This window comes from Anomaloglossus baeobatrachus, chromosome 8 (genome assembly GCF_048569485.1).
Source record: "Anomaloglossus baeobatrachus isolate aAnoBae1 chromosome 8, aAnoBae1.hap1, whole genome shotgun sequence".
In the NCBI taxonomy this organism is placed as follows: domain Eukaryota; kingdom Metazoa; phylum Chordata; class Amphibia; order Anura; family Aromobatidae; genus Anomaloglossus; species Anomaloglossus baeobatrachus.
This window is the reverse complement of record NC_134360.1, coordinates 166,420,431-166,442,739: the sequence shown is the minus strand read 5'-3', so window position 1 is coordinate 166,442,739 and position 22,309 is coordinate 166,420,431. Positions and strand designations below refer to the sequence as shown.

Sequence of the window (22,309 nt, the reverse complement as noted above, 5' to 3'; positions counted from 1 at the left end):
TAGTGCATACAATGGGAGTCTATGTACCTGCCGGCCGTATAGCCGTACATGCTGTACCAGCTGTATAGAAAAACATGTGGTTCTGCACCTTTGTTTTACACAGAGAATATGCTGATAACTCCTCCGCATAATCCAGGAGGGTATATACAACGTGCGACCAAACAGTGCAATGTATATAGTACAAGCATATCTATAAGTGCACTTCTGCACTAGTGGGGTTAGCACCACAGGTGCTGCTTAACGCCTGTTGCAGCGATTGTGTGACTATCAGAATGCCAGGGTCTTCCACACTTGTCTCTGTATCATACAGAAACTGACACTAATGGCTGCCGGTGTCCTTGTAGAGAAGGAAGCCGTGGGCGTGCCTGAGAAAGTGCGGGAATCCGGATTCACAGTGCACACAGTGAGAGGGGTGGAGTATGCAAAACATACTCCAGCTCTCAGCTCTGCACTATGCAGCGTCACGCCCCTACCCTGACTGTCAGGGCTGTGGGCGGTAACGAAGGGAGACTAGGCCCAGAAGCCAGGGACTCGAGTTAACAGCGCGGCCGCCGTAAAAGCGCGGGCCGCGCTGAAGTCCCCGGCGCACCACAAGTGCCAGCCGCGCCGCAGTTCCAGCGGCCGGCGCGACCGATTCATAGAAGTGGCCAGCGTCCCGCCCCTCTCCTGACTGGCAGGTCTGGGGGCGGGAACGAACGGAAGCAGGCCGCAAAAGCCGGGGACTCTAGTTATCAGCGCGGCCGCCGTAAAAGCGCGGGCCGCGCTGAAGTCCCCGGCGCACCACAAGTGCCAGCCGCGCCGCTGCCAGCGGCCGGCGCGACCGATTCCTGGAAGTGGCCAGCGTCCCGCCCCTCTCCTGACTGGCAGGTCTGGGGGCGGGAACGAACGGAAGCAGGCCGCAAAAGCCGGGGACTCTAGTTATCAGCGCGGCCGCCGTAAAAGCGCAGGCCGCGCTGAAGTCCCCGGCGCACTACAAGTGCCAGCCGCGCCGCAGTCCCAGCGGCCGGCGCGACCAATTCCCATAAGTGAGCCTGCTTCAGCAAAGCTGAATGAGGCCATGGCACAGGCGCCGCAGCGCTGATGTCCCCCGGCGCACTACAACACCCAGCATGCTGCGGTGTGAGCGCCAAATGCACGGGGACACAGAGTACCTTGAGGAAGCAGGGCCATGTCCCTGATGTACTCCGCTCCATCCAGCATCTTCTCCAGGGGCTGTAGATGGAGCACGGTCTCAGTGCCTGGAGACCGGTAAATCCCACTTCACCCAGAGCCCTGTAAAAAGGGATGGGGAAGGAATCAGCATGTGGGCTCCTGCCGCCGTACCCGCAATGGGTACCTCAACCTTACAAACACCTCCGACATACAGTGGGGTGAGAAGGGAGCATGCTGGGGACACTATATGTGTCCTCTTTTCTTCCATCCGACATAGTCAGCAGCTGCTGCTGACTAAAAAGTGGAGCTATGCGTGGATGTGTTGCCTCCTTCGCACAAAGCACAAAACTGGTGAGCCAGTGATCCCACTGGGGGTGTATAGCCAGAAGGGGAGGGGCCTTACACTTTTAAGTGTAATACTTTGTGTGGCCTCCAGAGGCAATAGCTATACACCCAATTGTCTGGGTCTCCCAATGGAGCGACAAAGAAAAAGGCTTTTCTCTGATTTACGCTCTCCCAGAAATGCGGAGGCTACAGATACCTGATCAATGCATGCATGTGGCGATGATTTTGAACATAGTACATAGTCTTCCAGGGCTTCTTGTGGGTTGGAGTCGTGTTATGAGGAATTAATAGACAAGTGGGCACGAAGGGGTTAATGTAGAAAATGGTTACCTGGACATAGAACTTGGGAACACTTGCCAGCGCATGTGCAATGTTGGTCAATATGGTGCTTGTTGGTGGAGGATATAAATACTTGAGACTGGATTTTATGGGAAAGACAAGTCTGAAAAAGGAAGAGAGACTGAAAATTAGCCACAGAAATATTAAACTGAATATTTTGTTGGAGGTTTAAGTAAGTACACCCTACATTAAAGGGGTTGCCCGCCTTGCAGAACATTTTTATTTTTTAGTTTAAATGCATGTATTTCGGGCTAATAGTCATTTTAACTATTGGGCTTCATAAAAAAAACAACAAACGGGGGGCATCATTTGTGCTTCTATGGCCTCTGTGCTGCACTGTCGATCACTGGCTGCAGAATGACTTAAAATGGGACCAGTCACCTAGTTCATGCTGTGCAAATCGCCGCTGTAAATCAGATCGTAGATACACGAGGGCAGCCTGGGATTTTTTTTCGCAAAATGCTATGGCATTTCGCTGAAGATGTACTATAAAAGATCTCTACCCAGAGCAGCAGCTAATGATTGACAGGCCTCTTATATTATGTACACAACAAACATTCCTCCCAGTCTCCTGCACCGGTGGGTTTTTAAACTGCATCATCTCTGAAAAACCGGAGAGATCCAGGAAAAGAAAGAGTAGTATACCTGGTAGCACTTGTGCATCCAGGCTCGGACTCATGCTGCCCGCAGTTTTGGCAGCATTATTAGATGGCAGGTTTCCTATAAGTGAGAATCTGTGAGTCAGCCTGCTATGTCCTTCTCTGGGAATAAGGAGAGTTTAATCCCCCCCCCCCGGGCGATTTTCCCTTTTTGATTTTCGCTCCCTGTGATGGTGGGATATGATGTCCTGTGTATCCTGTTGTGTAGGTTCGTATTTTACACTTGGTTCACTGTCAATTATTTGTATTGCTTGTGTGTACATTGTATTGTCTGTAGTGTTCCTGTCCCTAGGTGTGGGGGGAGGTGGGCCTGAAATCCACCTAACTTCTTTGCTTACCTGGGGAGATGAGGCAGTCTGTTTGAGAACTTGGAGAGAAGGATGAAAATTGAACCTCTGGGTTGAAGGTGCGGCTCCTCAGAGAGACCTGGACATTTATCCATTACTGGACTATATTCGTGTTTATTATTTTTAGCCTCTGTATGGTGGCCAGTTGTGACTGGGTCCTTCTCCCATATCACACAATCAACAGAGCGAGAGATGATGGAACAATCCAAAGAACATCTATTCCAAGCAAATCAAACGGTCCATATAATAATCCACCATAAAAATAGTAAACAAAACACGAATATAGTCCAGTAATGGATAAATGTCCAGGTCTCTCTGAGGAGCTGCACCTTCAGCCCAGAGGTTCAATCTTCGTCCTTCTCTCTTCAAGTTCTCAAACAGACTGCCTCATCCCCCCAGGTGAACAAAGAAGTTAGGTGGATTCCAGGCCCACCTCCCCCCCACACCTAGGGACAAGAACACTATAGGGGGTGATTACCTACACACACAAGCAATACAAATAATGGACAGTGAACCAAGCGTAAAATACAAACCTACACAACAGGATACACAGTACACCATATCCCACCATCACACTCCCTTCTTCCGAGAGCCGTAACTTTCTTATTTTTCCGTCAATCTTGCCATATGAGGGCTTGTTTATTGCGGGACGAGTTGTATTTTTTTAAATGAAATCATGAATTTTACCATATAGTGTACTGAAAAACAGCAAAAAAAAAATTTAAGTGCAGAAAATTTGTAGAAAAAAAAAGCGCAATAGCATGATTGTTATTGGGATATTTGATTAACCATGTTCAATATACCGTAAACCTGATGTGTCGCTGTGATGCGTCAGATCAGTATGAGTTCATAGACACCATACATATATAGGCTTACCTTTATCTAAGGGATGAAAAAAATTCAATGTTTGTCCAAAAAGAAATGACCCCTTTTTGTGCCATTTTCCGCGACCCATAGCGTTCTCATTTTTCGGGATCTGAAGCTCAGTGATGACTTATTTTTTTTAGTCTCGAGCTGATGTTTTTATTGATAGCATTTTTGCGCAGGTGCTAAGTTTTGATCGCCTATTACTGCACTTTGCGATGACCAAAAAACCTAAATTTGGCAGCTGGAGTTTTTTTGACACAGTGCAGCTTACCGATCAGCGGGCAGCAGCGTTTGATCTCCTGCTCCCGCTCATATAATATGCACAGCCACTGTCCATCAGCGTGGTGCTGAAATCGCATCGCGCTGAGGGGCTGGGGCAGCGGGGCATATTATACCTGCCTGTGCTCCCTTTGATCGCACATGATCCCCCCTGTGTTAGATATGGTCCCCATACTGCTGCCCATAGTAAAATAAAAAAAGCTTTACTTACCTCCAGCGCTGATCTCCCGGTCTCCTGCTGCTGCTGTCTGTGATAAGGCACGCAGAGATGATATCACTCTGCCGTCCCGATCACATGACCGGCAGCAAGAACCAGGAAGTGGAGGAGGAGCTCAACCCCACGGAGGGGGAGACAGGGATTACAGCGCTGAGAAGGTAAGGAAAGAGTGTTTTATTTTATTATGGGCAGCAGCATGGGGGGCATATCTAACACAGGGGAGATGTGCCATCTATAGGGGCCATGGGCAGCAGTATGGGGGGCATATCTAACACAGGGGAGATGTGCCATCTATAGTGGCCATTGGCAGCAGTATGGGGGCCATATCAAACACAGGGGAGATGTGCCATCTATAGTGGCCATGGGCAGCAGTATGGGGGCCATATCAAACACAGGGGAGATGTGCCATCTATAGTGGCCATGGGCAGCAGTATGGGGGCCATATCAAACACAGGGGAGATGTGCCATCTATAGTGGCCATGGGCAGCAGTATGGGGGCCATATCAAACACAGGGGAGATGTGCCATATATAATGGGCATGGGCAGCAATATGGGGGGGGCATATCTAACACTGGGGAGGTCTGCCATCTATAGGAGCCATGGGCAGCAGTATGGGGGCCATATCAAACACAGGGACATAGTGGGGTGAGAAGGGAGCATGCCGGGGACCCCATAGGGGTCCTCTTTTCTTCCATCCGTCATAACTATGTATGAGAATGCATGAGTGGATGTGTGCCTCCTTCCACACAAAGCATAAAACTGAGGAGCCCGTGGTCCACGGGAGGGTGTATAGGCAGAGGGGTGGGGTTACACTTTTTTAAAAGTGTAATACTTTGTGTGGCCTCCAGAGGCAGAAGCTATACACCCAATTGTCTGGGTCTCCCAATGGAGCGACAAAGAAATACGGTATATAATATATATATATATATATATATATATATATATATATATATATATATATACACACACATACACACACACACACATCTAAAAACATGTTATTTTACTAGTCCCCTAGAGGACTATAAGGATCAGCAGTCTGATTGCTCATTCATTTCTGTTCATCAGAGCTGCACAGCCATGATCAGCAAAAATGCTCCGCTCCTATTAGAGCTGCTGCTCTGTCGGCTCTAACAGGAACTACGTAATGATAGTGACAGGAGTCATCACATGACCTGTTGCTACCATGGCAACCATTGACTCCCCATGATCGTGTCACGGGGCCTCCAATGGCGGCGGGGAAAGGCGATTTCCCTGCCGCATCCATTTAAATTGCGCTGTCACATTTTAACAGCGCAATTTAAGGGGTTAGCAGGAGCGGGTGGATCGCGGATCCACCCACGCCTGATAGCCGCACATGTCTGCTGTTCAAAATCAGCAGACACGCGAAGGGATCTCCACTGGCTCATCACAGCAGCCGGCAGTGATCACCACTTCATGATTTAGGACGTACGGATACGTCCTCTGTCGTGAAGGGGTTAAACAATCTGTCACCAGGTATTTCCCATATAAAGTGCGGCCACCACCAGTAGGCCATTATATACAGCATTCTAGAATACTGCATACAAGATCCCAGGCCGCTTTGTATAACGTAAACATTTGCTTTTATTATACTCGCCTGCGGGGCGGCCTGTCCTGATGGGCGTCGCTGGTCTTTAACCAGCGCTTCCTGTCTTTGTGTGGATGACACTTCCTACATCATCCACACAGTGTTCTCTATCGCGTCCCTGTGCAGGTGCACTTCTCTCTGCCCTGCAGAGATCAATGTATTGTAATGTGCATATGGGGGCAAAGGTGAAAGAGAGACTGTGTATGTGCACTACAATACTTTGCTCTTCCCTCAGCAGGGCAAAGAACTGTGCGCGCGCAGGTGCGTGATGGGGGACACTGCGTGGATTATGTAGGACGTGTTATTCATATGAAGAGAGAAAAGAGGAGTCGCCGGATCAAAAGCAGTGACGTCCATTGGAGTGTACCACCCCATAGGTGAGTAGAAGTTATTTACTTACATTATATAGATTGGCTTTGGGACTTCTGCACAGCATGCTAGAATACTGTATATAAGAGCTTACTTAAGGTGGATGCACTTAATGGGAACCTGTCACCAGGTTTTTCCACGTGTTAACTCATTGTTTTTCATCAGAGTCCTTTCAGCTGATTGCTGACCACAGACAACAATAAAGATGAATGTGCAGGGAAACAAAAAGGCCTGTAAAAGTCACAAATTTAAATGTAACCCAATTGTAAATATGAGCTTTAGCCCCAAGCATTTTAGAAAAATTAAAAAAATAAGAATTCTCTAAAGTGGTCAACCCCTTTAAGTAATTTACTGTATAGTACGGCTATTAAGCATTGCAATCGTTACAAAGAGCAGAGAAACAAACGCACCTTAGTTGGCTGTAGAGTTATATAGGGAGTGTATGGTGCGGGTACACGTAGAAGTATCACAAACACATAGTCCATGTTGTGCCCACGTGTGCCACCCTCCAAAGCATTCTACATATATCTACATTTTATAACCAAAAAGGAGGTTACAAAAATAAGAGGAATTTTGCTGAAATCTGGATTGCATGGATGAGTTTACAAACTTTCCTTGCAGCCCTGGGTCATCTGTGCCATTACTTATCTTGTTCCAATTAAAACCAAAAATCCTATCTAAGACATCACAGAATAGCGCTTGCCTCTAAACCACTGACGCATGGCGGACAAACAAATACACATTTATCATCACAAACCCGTGATTTGGTGCAATGCCTCTCTCGATAGTCACCCGCTCTGGAGGTTTGGGGCTTTTACTTTCATCTGCTTTTTCTCCACTGATAAGAATGCTAGAAAACAAAAAGTATTATATATGAGCTGCTACACAGTATATCAAAGAGAATCTATCACAAGGTTTTTGTTACTCCATCTATGAGTATAATGATATGGGGCAGAGACCCTGACTCTAGTAAGGGGTCACTTACTGGGCTATGTGCTGCAGTTTGGATTAACAACTGTTTTATCTGTTGTAGATCAGTTCTCTGAATGCTGATCTCTGTACATCCCCGCCCACGCCACTGATTGGCAGCTTTCTGTGTACAGTGTACACAGAAAGCTGCCAATCAGTGGAGTGGGATGGTGTCGGACTACCTGGTAGAAGACCAAGTAGTCCTCAAGTGAATCTCCTGCTAATAAAAACAGTGATTTCATAAAAAAAAAAAAAAAAAAAACACACACACAATAAAAACATTAAGCAGCCCAGTAAGTGATACATCACTGCTGGAATCCAGGTCTCTCAGGCCTCACATTGGGTTAATCTCACATTAGGTGGCAAAAACCTGGTGACAGAACTTTACATATTTCATATCTGGCAAACTACTGCACGATTTCTGGACACATTATCACCAACTTTCAATAGCAGCACCAGAGAATTCTGACAGTGTGCATGGTGTACACTGGGAGGTTTCAGTATCATCGATCTGTATACAGCATTTAGTTGCTCACTGCCCTCCCTCCTAGTGCATGACAAGCTGCTGTTCTAAATCTTGTAAAATCCCCTGCCTGCACCATCAGCAGTTTCTAGAGCAGGTCTCCTAATCATGGCTCTCAGTGTCCTGAGAGTGTGCTTGCTCAAATCTCCTGTTATCTTTGTGTATAAACAAAGTAACAACAGTGTAGACTGAGAACAAACCACTAATAGTAGCTTATACCAAGCTTTATAGTTATACTACAGATCTACTGCTCAACAGAGGTAAGTCCACCCTCCCAGAATCCAAGGAGACTGTAAGGAGCCTGCATAGCTCAAAACCGCACAAGACACTACTTGAGAATCTCTCTTTAATGCCGCAGTAGCAACGTCCAAGTACAGTCAACAGCCAACAGTGCCTATGCAGTATTATTACAGGTGTGATGATCTTATTGGTTAAAATGTGTTTTTTTTACTAGAGTCACCTCTTCTTCTTCTCAGAATAGGCAGGTTGGTCGGGTAGATGAACAGAATCCTCCTTTGCATATTCAGCAACAAGTGTATAATCGAGCACTTTGAGCTGGTGAAGAACTGAAAGAGCCTGGAAATGGGAAATAAAGTTATTATAGGTAACATAGGTAAGCATCAGAAAGGGCTTAAGACAGATCTGTGGAGGTATACAGTGATATATATATATATATATATAATCTATATATATATATATATATATATATATATATATATATATATATATATATATATATATATATATATATATATATATATATATATATATATATATATATATATATACATACATACATACATATATACCCACACCCCTGTGGATGTGCTAACATGCTAATGAATGTACAGCGTCACAGTATGATCACTCACCACTCCGCTGCCATCGCCGCCCCACGCTGGATTTCGGCTCAGTGTGCATGACCCCGGAGTTTAAGTCATGCGCACTATGAAGTAGGGGTGTACACGTTCTGGCTTCAAACTGAAGTAGTGCACATGACCCAAACTCCGGATCATGCGCACTGAGCCGAAATCCAGTGTCGGGCGGCGATGAGGTAAGGGAGATCATCCTGTAACACTGCACATTCATTAGCATGATAGTACACTCACAGGGGAGTACTAACATGCTCATGGGGTCGACTAGCCAGGGAAGCAACGCCCCGGGGACTAGTCCCCAAGCTCATTAGTATTCGGAAAAAGATTTTTAGAAACACTTTTTCTAAGATCCCTGTATCTATGCTATGTATACAGGGACAGTTAGGCAGAGATTACTAATATGCACCTAGAACTGCTCGTGGTTCTGGGTGCATATTGCACTGACAGGGTCCCTTTAACCGCAGTGGACACCTCAGGGTTTTTCTACTACTTCTATATGATGATCAACCCTTATGGCTCGCTCACACCATCGTATATAAGTGCCATCTGATAAAACATCCGATAAGACTTGGCCAAGTTTACAGTATTTTTCGGACCATAAGACGCACTTTTTTTCCTCCAAATTTGACATGAAAGTGTGGGTGCGTCTTATGGTCTGAATATCAAAGCGGGGGTGCCTGCGGGTTAGGAAGCTGTGGGGAGGGAGTGGCTGTGAAGTGGGATCACAGGAGGCAGGGAGGGTTTTCTGCTGCAGGAAGGCGGTGGCTGGAGAAACCACGTGTACCCGCTGTTTAAAGTAAGCGAATATTCATTAGCTGCTTCCCGCCCACCTCTCTCTGCAGTCAGTGCCTAGCAGCGGGTGTGAGCAGCAGCAAATCAATACTTGTTTAATGTAAACAGCGGTCACACATGAGTGCTCCAGCCGCCGGCTTCCTGCAGCAGCTGGGAGACTGTGTCCGCTGCTTAAAGGGAACCAAACATCAGGATTTTCCTATATAAAGGTGCAGCCAGTGCAGTACTGGCACTATCAGGCACAGTGTGTACATACCATCAGGGTGCAGTACTGGCACTATCAGGCACAGTGTGTACATACCATCAGGGGGCAGCTCGGTTGTTTAGTCAGTGAAATCCAACTTTATAAAGTTTAAAAATTCGTGCACTTTTTGATTGACGTGTGAACCTCTCTCCTAATGTCCGGGCGTGTTATGGACGTTTATCTCCGCCCCCCCACCTCCGCCTGTTCCTCCCTCTCACTGGCCGTATGTAAATTTCTCTCCTCAGAAACATGGCGCCGGAATTGGCACCTGCGCATAGCGCTCATCTCCGGCGCCATGTTTCTGAAGCCTGCTGTGCTTAGTATTTTGCAGGAGAGGGCGGCGCATGCGCCCTCGCTTCTTCAGATCCCGTTGTGACCGCGGGAGCGCGCGTGGTCACAACAGAACTGCAGAACAGCTGATGAGAGGACGCAATTACCTGCAGCTAATCACATCCTCTCATCAGCTGTTCTGCGGTCACAACGGGATCTGAAGAAGCGAGGGCGCATGCGCCGCCCTCTCTGCAAAATACTAAGTACAGAGGGCCTCAGAAACATGGCGCCGGAGATAAGCGCTATGCGCAGGTGCCAACTCCGGCGTCATGTTTCTGAAGAGAGAAAATTTACATACGGCCAGTGAGAGGGAGATCAGGCGGCGGGGGGCGGGGATAAATGTCCATAACACGCCCGGACATTAGGAGAGAGGGAGGAACAGGCGGGTGGGGGGTAAAGATAAACGTCCATCACACGCCCGGACATTAGGAGAGAGGTGCACACGTCAATCAAAAAGTGCACGAATTTTCAAACTTTATAAAGTTGGATTTCACTGACTAAACACCCGAGCTGCCCCCTAATGGTATGTACAGCCTGTGCCTGATAGTGCCAGTACTGCACTGGCTGCACCTTATACATGAAAATCCTGATGTTTGGTTCCCTTTAAGAAGGAGACAGGAGCAGGGTGCTGCCACAGTCATGTCTGGCCCGGAGGATGTGCAGATCACTGCAGTGTCTGGGCCAGAGCACGGCATCCCATCACAGCACAGCCCGCAGTCTCTGTGCTGAGTGCTAACATTATTTTAGTCCTGCCTCTGCACCAGAAACAAAGTCTCCCGTAACAGCAGGACCTGCAGTGCAGTAATGAGGAGGCGGGGCCAGAGCAGCAGAGAACAGCACAGTGCCCCGCCCCTTCATTACATCACTGCAGGTCCTCGAGATATGAGAGACTTTGCTTCTAGTGCAGAGGAAGGAAACAAAGTTAGGTGAGCATCACATCTGTAAAATTAAGGCAATAAATAAAATTAGTATATAAAGGCATTACTGTACACCTGGATGGGGTTGGATACACACTATATATATATTCTATTTTTTCCTCCTCTAAAAAAAGGGTGCGTCTTATAGTCCGAAAAATACGGTACTATAAGGGGCCGTGCTCAAGTACAATATTTTCCTTGGCCTGAGCCTGTGTGATGAGAGTCTCAGCGCCTCCAGTAAAGCAGATCGCACTTGGCCATGAAATGGGTCCAAGGAAAAACAATACACACAAAACACTACAAAGAAACAGTGCAGCTTAATGTTCACAAATTGACAGAAAATAAGGATGTTTTTTCTCTTTCCCAGATCACACAGCCACTGACATAACTAATCAGATTTTGTGGGATGACATAACACAGACTAGAGATGACCGGGGGCACGAAGCGGAGGGAAATCTGTCATCACAGCCACAGCCGCTTCATTTCTGGCCGGGTTTTCTCACATTATCAGCCCCAAATATCAAATAAGAACAAAGCCTCAGATGTGAGCAGTGAAGGAGGACAGAACCAATCACACTCTGTACCCCTGTGCTGACAGTCAGGTGACCTTCCCTGGCCAATCAGCATGTAGGAGCGCTTACCTTTGCTGCTGCATATTCATTTGGATATGTTGCAAAAGCCACATTATTCTGAAAGAAAAAATATATTAGATTACAACAGCACCCCCCCGCAACAGGGCCGCGCCACAGCACCCCCCGCAACAGGGCCGCGCCACAGCACCCCCCGCAACAGGGCCGCGCCACAGCACCCCCCGCAACAGGGCCGCGCCACAGCACCCCCCGCAACAGGGCCGCGCCACAGCACCCCCCGCAACAGGGCCGCGCCACAGCAACCCCCCCCACAACAGGGCCGCGCCACAGCACCCCCCACCCACAACAGGGCCGCGCCACAGCACCCCCCACCCACAACAGGGCCGCGCCACAGCACCCCCCCACACAACAGGGCCGCGCCACAGCACCCCCCCACACAACAGGGCCGCGCCACAGCACCCCCCCCACAACAGGGCCGCGCCACAGCACCCCCCCCCACAACAGGGCCGCGCCACAGCACCCCCCACCCCACAACAGGGCCGCGCCACAGCACCCCCCACCCACAACAGGGCCGCGCCACAGCACCCCCCCCACAACAGGGCCGCGCCACAGCACCCCCCACAACAGGGCCGCGCCACAGCACCCCCCCCACAACAGGGCCGCGCCACAGCACCCCCCCCACAACAGGGCCGCGCCACAGCACCCCCTCCTCCCTTAATAGAAACAGGGCAGCACTACAGCACCCACCACAACAAGGCCGCACGACAGCGCCCCCTCCTCCCCCAATAGAAACAGGGCCGCGTCACAGCACCTCTCCCCCTGCAGGCAACAGGGCCCCCTCCCCCACACAACAAGGCCGAACCACATCGACTCTCTTCCCCCCCCCCCCAATAGCAACAGTGCCGCGCCACAGCGCCCCCTCCCCACGCAGGCAACAGCGTCCCCTCCCCATAGCAACAGGGCCACACCACAGCACTCCTTCTCCTTCCCCACAGCAACAAGGCCGCGCCACAGTGCCCCATCCCTCTTAGCAACAGGGCCGCGCCACAGCGCCCCTCCCCATAGCAACAGGGTCGCGCCACAGCACTCCTTCCCCTTCCCCACAGCAAGAGGGCCGCGCCACAGCGCCCCTCCCCCTTAGCACCAGGGCCCCTTCCCCATAGCAACAGGGCCGCGCCACAGTGCCCCTTCCCCATAGCAAAAGGGCCGCGCCACAGCGCCCCTTCCCCATAGCAACAGGGCCGCGCCACAGCGCCCCTCCCCATAGCAACAGGGCCGCGCCACAGTACTCCTTCCCCTTCCCCACAGGAACAGGGCTGTGCCACAGCGCCCCTTCCCCATAGCAACAGGGCCGTGCCACAGCGCCCCTTCCCCATAGCAACAGGGCCGCGCCACAGCGCCCCTTCCCCATAGCAACAGGGCCACGCCCCATAGCAAAAGGGCCCTGCCACAGCGCCCCTCCCCATAGCAACAGCGCCGCGCTACAGCGCCCCTCCCCATAGCAACAGGGCCGCGCCACAGCGCCCCTCCCCATAGCAACAGGGCCGCGCCACAGCGCCCCTCCCCATAGCAACAGGGCCGCGCCACAGCGCCCCTTCCCCATAGCAACAGGGCCGCGCCACAGCGCCCCTTCCCCATAGCAACAGGGCCGCGCCACAGCGCCCCTTCCCCATAGCAACAGGGCCGCGCCACAGCGCCCCTTCCCCATAGCAACAGGGCCGCGCCACAGCGCCCCTTCCCCATAGCAACAGGGCCGCGCCACAGCGCCCCTTCCCCATAGCAACAGGGCCGCGCCACAGCGCCCCTTCCCCATAGCAACAGGGCCGCGCCACAGCGCCCCTTCCCCATAGCAACAGGGCCGCGCCACAGCGCAGCCTCCCCATAGCAACAGGGCCGCGCCACAGCGCAGCCTCCCCATAGCAACAGGGCCGCGCCACAGCGCAGCCTCCCCATAGCAACAGGGCCGCGCCACAGCGCAGCCTCCCCATAGCAACAGGGCCGCGCCACAGCGCAGCCTCCCCATAGCAACAGGGCCGCGCCACAGCGCAGCCTCCCCATAGCAACAGGGCCGCGCCACAGCGCAGCCTCCCCATAGCAACAGGGCCGCGCCACAGCGCAGCCTCCCCATAGCAACAGGGCCGCGCCACAGCGCAGCCTCCCCATAGCAACAGGGCCGCGCCACAGCACTCCTTCCCCTTCCCCACAGCAACAGGGCCGCGCCTCAGCGCCCCTCCCCCTTAGCAACAGGGCCGCGCCACAGCTTCCCTCCCCCTTCCCCATAGCAACAGGGCCGTGCCACAGCGCCCCTCCCCATAGCAACAGGGCCGCGCCACAGCGCCCCTCCCCATAGCAACAGGGCCGCGCCACAGCGCCCCTCCCAATAGCAACAGAGCCGCGCCACAGCACTCCTTCTCCTTCCCCACAGCAACAGGGCCGCGCCACAGTGCCCCCACCCCCTTAGCAACAGGACCGCGCCACAGCGCCCCTCCCCGTAGCAACAGGGCCGCGCCACAGCACTCGTTCACCTTCCCCACAGCAACAGGGCCGCGCCACAGCGCAGCCTCCCGTAGCAACAGGGCCGCGCCACAGCGCAGCCTCCCGTAGCAACAGGGCCGCGCCGCAGCCTCCCGTTGCAACAGGGCCGCGCCGCAGCCTCCCGTAGCAACAGGGCCGCGCCGCAGCCTCCCGTAGCAACAGGGCCTCGCCGCAGCCTCCCGTAGCAACAGGGCCGCTCCACGGCGCAGCCTCCCGTAGCAGCAGGGCCGCGCCACGGCGCAGCCTCCCGTAGCAACAGGGCCGCGCCACGGCGCAGCCTCCCGTAGCAACAGGGCCGCGCCACGGCGCGGCCTCCCGTAGCAACAGGGCCGCGCCACGGCGCAGCCTCCCCATAGCAACAGGGCCGCGCCACGGCGCAGCCTCCCCATAGCAACAGGGCCGCGCCACGGCGCAGCCTCCCCATAGCAACAGGGCCGCGCCACGGCGCAGCCTCCCCATAGCAACAGGGCCGCGCCACGGCGCAGCCTCCCCATAGCAACAGGGCCGCGCCACGGCGCAGCCTCCCCATAGCAACAGGGCCGCGCCACGGCGCAGCCTCCCCATAGCAACAGGGCCGCGCCACGGCGCAGCCTCCCCATAGCAACAGGGCCGCGCCACGGCGCAGCCTGCCCATAGCAACAGGGCCGCGCCACGGCGCAGCCTCCCCATAGCAACAGGGCCGCGCCACAGCACTCCTTCCCCTTCCCCACAGAAACAGGGCCACGCCTCAGCGCCCCTCCCCCTTAGCAACAGGGCCGCGCCACAGCTTCCCTCCCCCTTCCCCATAGCAACAGGGCCGCGCCACAGCGCCCCTCCCCATAGCAACAGGGCCCCTCCCCATAGCAACAGGGCCGCGCCACAGCACTCCTTCCCCTTCCCCACAGCAACAGGGCCGCGCCACAGTGCCCCCTCCCTCTTAGCAACAGGGCCGCGCCACAGCGCCCCTCCCCATAGCAACAGGGTCGCGCCACAGCACTCCTTCCCCTTCCCCACAGCAAGAGGGCCGCGCCACAGCGCCCCTCCCCCTTAGCAACAGGGCCCCTTCCCCATAGCAACAGGGCCGCGCCACAGCGCCCCTTCCCCATAGTAACAGGGCCACGCCACAGCGCCCCTTCCCCATAGCAACAGGGCCGCGCCACAGCGCCCCTCCCCATAGCAACAGGGCCGCGCCACAGCACTCCTTCCCCTTCCCCACAGCAACAGGGCCGTGCCACAGCGACCCTTCCCCATAGCAACAGGGCCGCGCCACAGCGCCTCTTCCCCATAGCAACAGGGCCGCGCCACAGCGCCCCTTCCCCATAGCAACAGGGCCGCGCCACAGCGCCCCTTCCCCATAGCAACAGGGCCGCGCCACAGCGCCCCTTCCCCATAGCAACAGGGCCGCGCCCCATAGCAAAAGGGCCCTGCCACAGCGCCCCTCCCCATAGCAACAGCGCCCCTCCCCATAGCAACAGCGCCGCGCCACAGCGCCCCTCCCCATAGCAACAGGGCCGCGCCACAGCGCCCCTCCCCATAGCAACAGGGCCGCGCCACAGCGCCCCTCCCCATAGCAACAGGGCCGCGCCACAGCACTCCTTCCCCTTCCCCACAGCAACAGGGCCGCGCCACAGTGCCCCCTCCCTCTTAGCAACAGGGCCGCGCCACAGCGCCTCTCCCCCTTCCCCATAGCAACAGGGCCCCTCCCCATAGCAACAGGGCCACGCCACAGCACTCCTTCCCCTTCCCCACAGCAACAGGGCCGCGCCACAGCGCCTCTCCCCCTTCCCCACAGCAACGGGACCGCGCCACAGCGCAGCCTCCCCATAGCAACAGGGCCGCGCCACAGCGCAGCCTCCCCATAGCAACAGGGACGCGCCACAGCGCAGCCTCCCCATAGCAACAGGGACGCGCCACAGCGCAGCCTCCCCATAGCAACAGGGACGCGCCACAGCGCAGCCTCCCCATAGCAACAGGGCCGCGCCACAGCGCAGCCTCCCCATAGCAACAGGGCCGCGCCACAGCGCAGCCTCCCCATAGCAACAGGGCCGCGCCACAGCGCAGCCTCCCCATAGCAACAGGGCCGCGCCACAGCGCAGCCTCCCCATAGCAACAGGGCCGCGCCACAGCGCAGCCTCCCCATAGCAACAGGGCCGCGCCACAGCGCAGCCTCCCCATAGCAACAGGGCCGCGCCACAGCGCAGCCTGCCCATAGCAACAGGGCCGCGCCACAGCACTCCTTCCCCTTCCCCACAGCAACAGGGCCGCGCCTCAGCGCCCCTCCCCCTTAGCAACAGGGCCGCGCCACAGCTTCCCTCCCCCTTCCCCATAGCAACAGGGCCGCGCCACAGCGCCCCTCCCCATAGCAACAGGGCCACGCCACAGCGCCCCTCCCCATAGCAACAGGGCCGCGCCACAGCGCCCCTCCCCATAGCAACAGGGCCGCGCCACAGCGCCCCTCCCCATAGCAACAGGGCCGCGCCACAGCGCCCCTCCCCATAGCAACAGGGCCGCGCCACAGCGCCCCTCCCAATAGCAACAGGGCCGCGCCACAGCACTCCTTCTCCTTCCCCACAGCAACAGGGCCGCGCCACAGTGCCCCCACCCCCTTAGCAACAGGGCCGCGCCACAGCGCCCCTCCCCGTAGCAACAGGGCCGCGCCACAGCACTCCTTCACCTTCCCCACAGCAACAGGGCCGCGCCACAGCGCCCCCTCCCCCTTAGCAACAGGGCCGCGCCACAGCGCAGCCTCCCCATAGCAACAGGGCCGCGCCACAGCGCAGCCTCCCCATAGCAACAGGGCCGCGCCACAGCGCAGCCTCCCCATAGCAACAGGGCCGCGCCACAGCGCAGCCTCCCCATAGCAACAGGGCCGCGCCACAGCACTCCTTCTCCTTCCCCACAGCAACAGGGCCGCGCCACAGTGCCCCCACCCCCTTAGCAACAGGGCCGCGCCACAGCGCCCCTCCCCATAGCAACAGGGCCGCGCCACAGCACTCCTTCACCTTCCCCACAGCAACAGGGCCGCGCCACAGCGCAGCCTCCCGTAGCAACAGGGCCGCGCCACAGCGCAGCCTCCCGTAGCAACAGGGCCGCGCCACAGCGCAGCCTCCCGTAGCAACAGGGCCGCGCCGCAGCCTCCCGTAGCAACAGGGCCGCGCCGCAGCCTCCCGTAGCAACAGGGCCGCGCCGCAGCCTCCCGTAGCAGCAGGGCCGCGCCACGGCGCAGCCTCCCGTAGCAGCAGGGCCGCGCCACGGCGCAGCCTCCCGTAGCAACAGGGCCGCGCCACGGCGCGGCCTCCCGTAGCAACAGGGCCGCGCCACGGCGCAGCCTCCCCATAGCAACAAGGCCGCGCCACGGCGCAGCCTCCCCATAGCAACAGGGCCGCGACACGGCGCAGCCTCCCCATAGCAACAGGGCCGCGCCACGGCGCAGCCTCCCCATAGCAACAGGGCCGCGCCACGGCGCAGCCTCCCCGTAGCAACAGGGCCGCGCCACGGCGCAGCCTCCCCATAGCAACAGGGCCGCGCCACGGCGCAGCCTCCCCATAGCAACAGGGCCGCGCCACAGCACTCCTTCCCCTTCCCCACAGCAACAGGGCCGCGCCTCAGCGCCCCTCCCCCTTAGCAACAGGGCCGCGCCACAGCTTCCCTCCCCCTTCCCCATAGCAACAGGGCCGCGCCACAGCGCCCCTCCCCATAGCAACAGGGCCGCGCCACAGCGCCCCTCCCCATAGCAACAGGGCCGCGCCACAGCGCCCCCCCCCATAGCAACAGGGCCGCACCACAGCGCCCCTCCCAATAGCAACAGGGCCGCGCCACAGCGCCCCTCCCAATAGCAACAGGGCCGCGCCACAGCGCCCCTCCCAATAGCAACAGGGCCGCGCCACAGCACTCCTTCTCCTTCCCCACAGCAACAGGGCCGCGCCACAGTGCCCCCACCCCCTTAGCAACAGGGCCGCGCCACAGCGCCCCTCCCCGTAGCAACAGGGCCGCGCCACAGCACTCCACCTTCCCCACAGCAACAGGGCCGCGCCACAGTGCCCCCTCCCCCTTAGCAACAGGGCCGCGCCACAGCGCAGCCTCCCGTAGCAGCAGGGCCGCGCCACAGCGCAGCCTCCCGTAGCAGCAGGGCCGCGCCACAGCGCAGCCTCCCGTAGCAGCAGGGCCGCGCCACAGCGCAGCCTCCCGTAGCAGCAGGGCCGCGCCGCAGCCTCCCGTAGCAGCAGGGCCGCGCCGCAGCCTCCCGTAGCAGCAGGGCCGCGCCGCAGCCTCCCGTAGCAGCAGGGCCGCGCCGCGCCGCAGCCTCCCGTAGCAGCAGGGCCGCGCCGCGCCGCAGCCTCCCGTAGCAGCAGGGCCGCGCCGCGGCGCAGCCTCCCGTAGCAACAGGGCCGCGCCGCGGCGCAGCCTCCCGTAGCAACAGGGCCGCGCCGCGGCGCAGCCTCCCGTAGCAACAGGGCCGCGCCGCGGCGCAGCCTCCCGTAGCAACAGGGCCGCGCCACGGCGCAGCCTCCCGTAGCAACAGGGCCGCGCCACGGCGCAGCCTCCCGTAGCAACAGGGCCGCGCCACGGCGCAGCCTCCCGTAGCAACAGGGCCGCGCCACGGCGCAGCCTCCCGTAGCAACAGGGCCGCGCCACGGCGCAGCCTCCCGTAGCAACAGGGCCGCGCCACGGCGCAGCCTCCCGTAGCAACAGGGCCGCGCCACGGCGCAGCCTCCCGTAGCAACAGGGCCGCGCCACGGCGCAGCCTCCCGTAGCAACAGGGCCGCGCCACGGCGCAGCCTCCCGTAGCAACAGGGCCGCGCCACGGCGCAGCCTCCCGTAGCAACAGGGCCGCGCCACGGCGCAGCCTCCCGTAGCAACAGGGCCGCGCCACGGCGCAGCCTCCCGTAGCAACAGGGCCGCGCCACGGCGCAGCCTCCCGTAGCAACAGGGCCGCGCCACGGCGCAGCCTCCCGTAGCAACAGGGCCGCGCCACGGCGCAGCCTCCCGTAGCAACAGGGCCGCGTCACGGCGCAGCCTCCCGTAGCAACTGGGCCGCGCCACGGCGCAGCCTCCCGTAGCAACTGGGCCGCGCCACGGCGCAGCCTCCCGTAGCAACTGGGCCGCGCCACGGCGCAGCTTCCCGTAGCGACTGGACCGCGCCACGGCGCAGCCTCCCATAGCGACAGGACCGCGCCACGGCGCAGCCTCCCATAGCAACTGGGCCGCGCCACGGCGCAGCCTCCCATAGCAACAGGACCGCGCCACGGCGCAGCCTCCCATAGCAACAGGACCGCGCCACGGCGCAGCCTCCCATAGCAACAGGACCGTGCCACAGCGTAGCCTCCCATAGCAACAGGACCGCGCCACAGCGCCCCCACCCCTCTCCTCTATTTCTCCACTGCCCCATCATGTATAGCCATCACCCTTCCTCCACTGTTCCGCTCTCACTGCTCCCTGTGCCCATTCAGGCCGCACAGAAACTCTGTACTTGGTGACAGCGTCTCTTACCAAAATTCCGCGGCTCCTCCTGAAACACAACCGCACGCTGTCCGCCCCGCTCTTCTCCAGCAGCTCTTTTTGCTCCTCCGGACTTAGTTCAGACGGCAGATGCCGCACAATCAGCGTCTTCCTGCCCACAGTCTCCATTCTCCCATTACCATAGACAGAAAGCATAACACCGCGAGAACTCGCTCCACTATCGCCAAACATGCTGCCAATCAACGCCGTGATGACGTCACTACCGCCATACCTGCTGCCATCCAGCACCGTAGTACCGACACATTTGCTGCCAATCAACGCCGTAATGACGTCACTACCGCTATGCTTTTGCCAACCAGCGCCGTCCTGTAGAAGTAGAAAAGTTAGAGCAGCAGCACCACCTAATGGTTGGAATAGAGTATACAACGAGAGCCGCATATACACAGAACTGTACACTTCACAACTGTCATTGTTCTGCGGCTTCTCAGTTGTGACAGTGTACGTGTAGTCAGTATATTTATACAGAACTATAGACCTAGTTGATTCTCTTCACAATTTTACTTGCCCTTCGACTTTCTGATCCGTTAACTAAAAATCATATCAGATTTAACAGTAAAAAAATATTGTCACTATTCATCTCCCAACATTGTCATCCTCATTGGCAGGATACTATAGATAGAATAACGCCCCAAATCCACCACTGAGCACCTACAAAACCTCCTAGGAAAAAAACAAGCAGTAACACTGCAGTGTGTATGAGCCCTTAGGGCAGGTATGAGCCCATCTTCTTGGCACTGATTGGACACTCGCTTGTAGTCTTTAAGGGGAGAGATGAGTGGACTCATGGACGTTTGGGTTCTCCAGATTCGGCCAGACTTTAGTTAAATGTTCGGTTCTATACCCGAACTTGACCCTGGACTCTAAACCCCATATAAGTCAATGGGGACCTGAACTGCTGTGCTGTAAAATGGTCATAATTAGGGCTAGGGGGTTGCAAATGGAAGCAAAATGGGGGAAAGAGCAAACATGGATAGGAAATTAAAAAAAATGATGTGGGCTCCCCCCTATTTTTTATTAACCTGCGCAGGTAAAGCACCAAATCCTTCAACCTTCAGCTGTGTGCTTTACCTTGGCTGTTTAGCAAAAATTAAGGTGATAGCATGCCGTTTTTTTAAATTATTTAATTAATTAAAAAACAATTATATGGACTTTGCCCTATTTTTTAAATTAAGCCAAGGTAAAGCAGACAGCTGCAGGTGGGTATTACCAGAGGGGAATGGCCTTGGTTATTTTACCCTTCCCAGCCTAAAAATAGCAGCCTGCAGGTGCCACAAAAGTGACAAATCTATTAGATGCACCAAATCTGGGGCTTTATCCGGATCTTCCCAATTGCCCTGGTGCAGTGGCAATCAGGGTAATATTTCGGGGGGTTAATGTCAGCTGTGCAATATCATCTGGCATCAAGCCCAGGGGTTAGTATTGAAGAGGCATCTATCAGATACCCCCATTGCTAACCCAGTAAGCAAACAGAGTAGTAGAGAAAAGGATAAATGAGAAATGATCCAAAATGTTCGGTGCCAAAATCGCCACCAAATAACATTCAACTAAAACCACAAAACAACAAGTCCAAACTCAGGTCCATCATTGGTTAACAGAAATATTTTACATTACTGGTAACACAAAGGCTCTCAAAAAACACTTTAGCTCCCCCCTCAAAAAAAGAAATAAAGCAAAATCTGTGCTCACAAATCTCAAATGCCCCCCTCCCTTCTAAACCCCACAATGTGCCTAAACCACAGTTTGCATGCATGTTTGGCATTGTTGTAGTGATGAAAGCCCGCTTAAATGTACGTGGTGTAGGTTTAAAGAAGAACAAGCTAGTCACAATGTACGGGCACTGCAATGTACTGGGCACAACAACGGCTTATTTGCAATTTTTAATTCTGCAACATTTACTGTGTTTGACTCCATGGGTGTTTTCCAGAGACTAAATCATCACTACACCCATAGATGAATTTGCAGAGGGGTGTGATTTACAATATTTGGTCACTTGAGGAGCTGTTCTGGCACTTGGGGGCTTTGCAAATGAAGTCTACAAACTATTCTAGGAATATCTGTGGTCCTAAAATGAAATGACGCTCCTTCCCTCCCGAACCCTGAGGTGCGGTAAAACAGTACTGTACGGTGGGGTATTGCCACATTCAGGATAAATTGATTAACACATTATGGAGCCTTTTGTTTTACCTACTCCTCTTGTGAAAACTGAAAATCTGAGGTTACAATAACATTTTAATGGTAAAAATGTAATTGTTTTTTCTTCGCTGCCCAATTGTATAAAGTTTTGTGACACACCTGTGGTGTCAATATGCTCACTGCACTCCTGGATGAATTCACTGAAAGATGCAGTTTGTAAAATAGGGTCACTTGTGGGGGTCTTTTGCTGTTCTGGCACCTGATGGGCTCTGCCAATGTGACATGGCACTCGCAAACCTTTCCAACTAAATCTACACTCCAATATGGCGCTTGTTCCCTTCTTCATTATGTCACTATCCTGCTGTCTGCCTGAAAGGTTTTTAAATATCAAGACTCCAATATGGGTCTCCAAGTGGTGTCTTGTCTGTCGTGCCAGGGTTGTGGGAGCAAGAGGCCTATGCCTATCACTCATGCATCTCTTGATTTTTAAAATGAAAATGCCAACCCACATCATGGAATCGGCCAACACATAAGCACCTTCTTGCTGCAATATCTGCAACATGATGTCCGTATTGTTAGTATTAGAAATAGTACTGAGTACTGAGTTTCCACTCTGTTAGATCCATGGTACAATAGTAAATTTAGCAAGATGCTCCCCCCCCTTGAAAGGGACACATGGATGCTGGAGTCTTGAAACAAGCTTGTAGACCATATTGAGG

The 22,309-nt window shown here is 55.3% G+C and overlaps 1 protein-coding gene across 2 annotated transcripts in view; it reads right to left on the bottom strand.

Moving 5' to 3' along the window:
* The window catches only part of RNPC3 (RNA binding region (RNP1, RRM) containing 3), a 119,879-nt gene extending 100,231 nt beyond the window's left edge, over window positions 1-19,648 (bottom strand). For both annotated transcript variants that reach the window (XM_075322199.1, XM_075322200.1), the window contains exons 1-5: window positions 19,428-19,648; window positions 11,475-11,522; window positions 8,136-8,251; window positions 6,941-7,033; window positions 1,828-1,939 (exon numbers count right to left, since the gene is read on the bottom strand). In XM_075322199.1, the coding sequence (XP_075178314.1) occupies window positions 1,828-1,939; window positions 6,941-7,033; window positions 8,136-8,251; window positions 11,475-11,522; window positions 19,428-19,628 (570 nt within the window). In that variant the 5' untranslated portion in view covers window positions 19,629-19,648. The remainder of the gene's footprint in view (window positions 1-1,827; window positions 1,940-6,940; window positions 7,034-8,135; window positions 8,252-11,474; window positions 11,523-19,427) is intronic.
* Window positions 19,649-22,309: the final 2,661 nt, after the last annotated feature.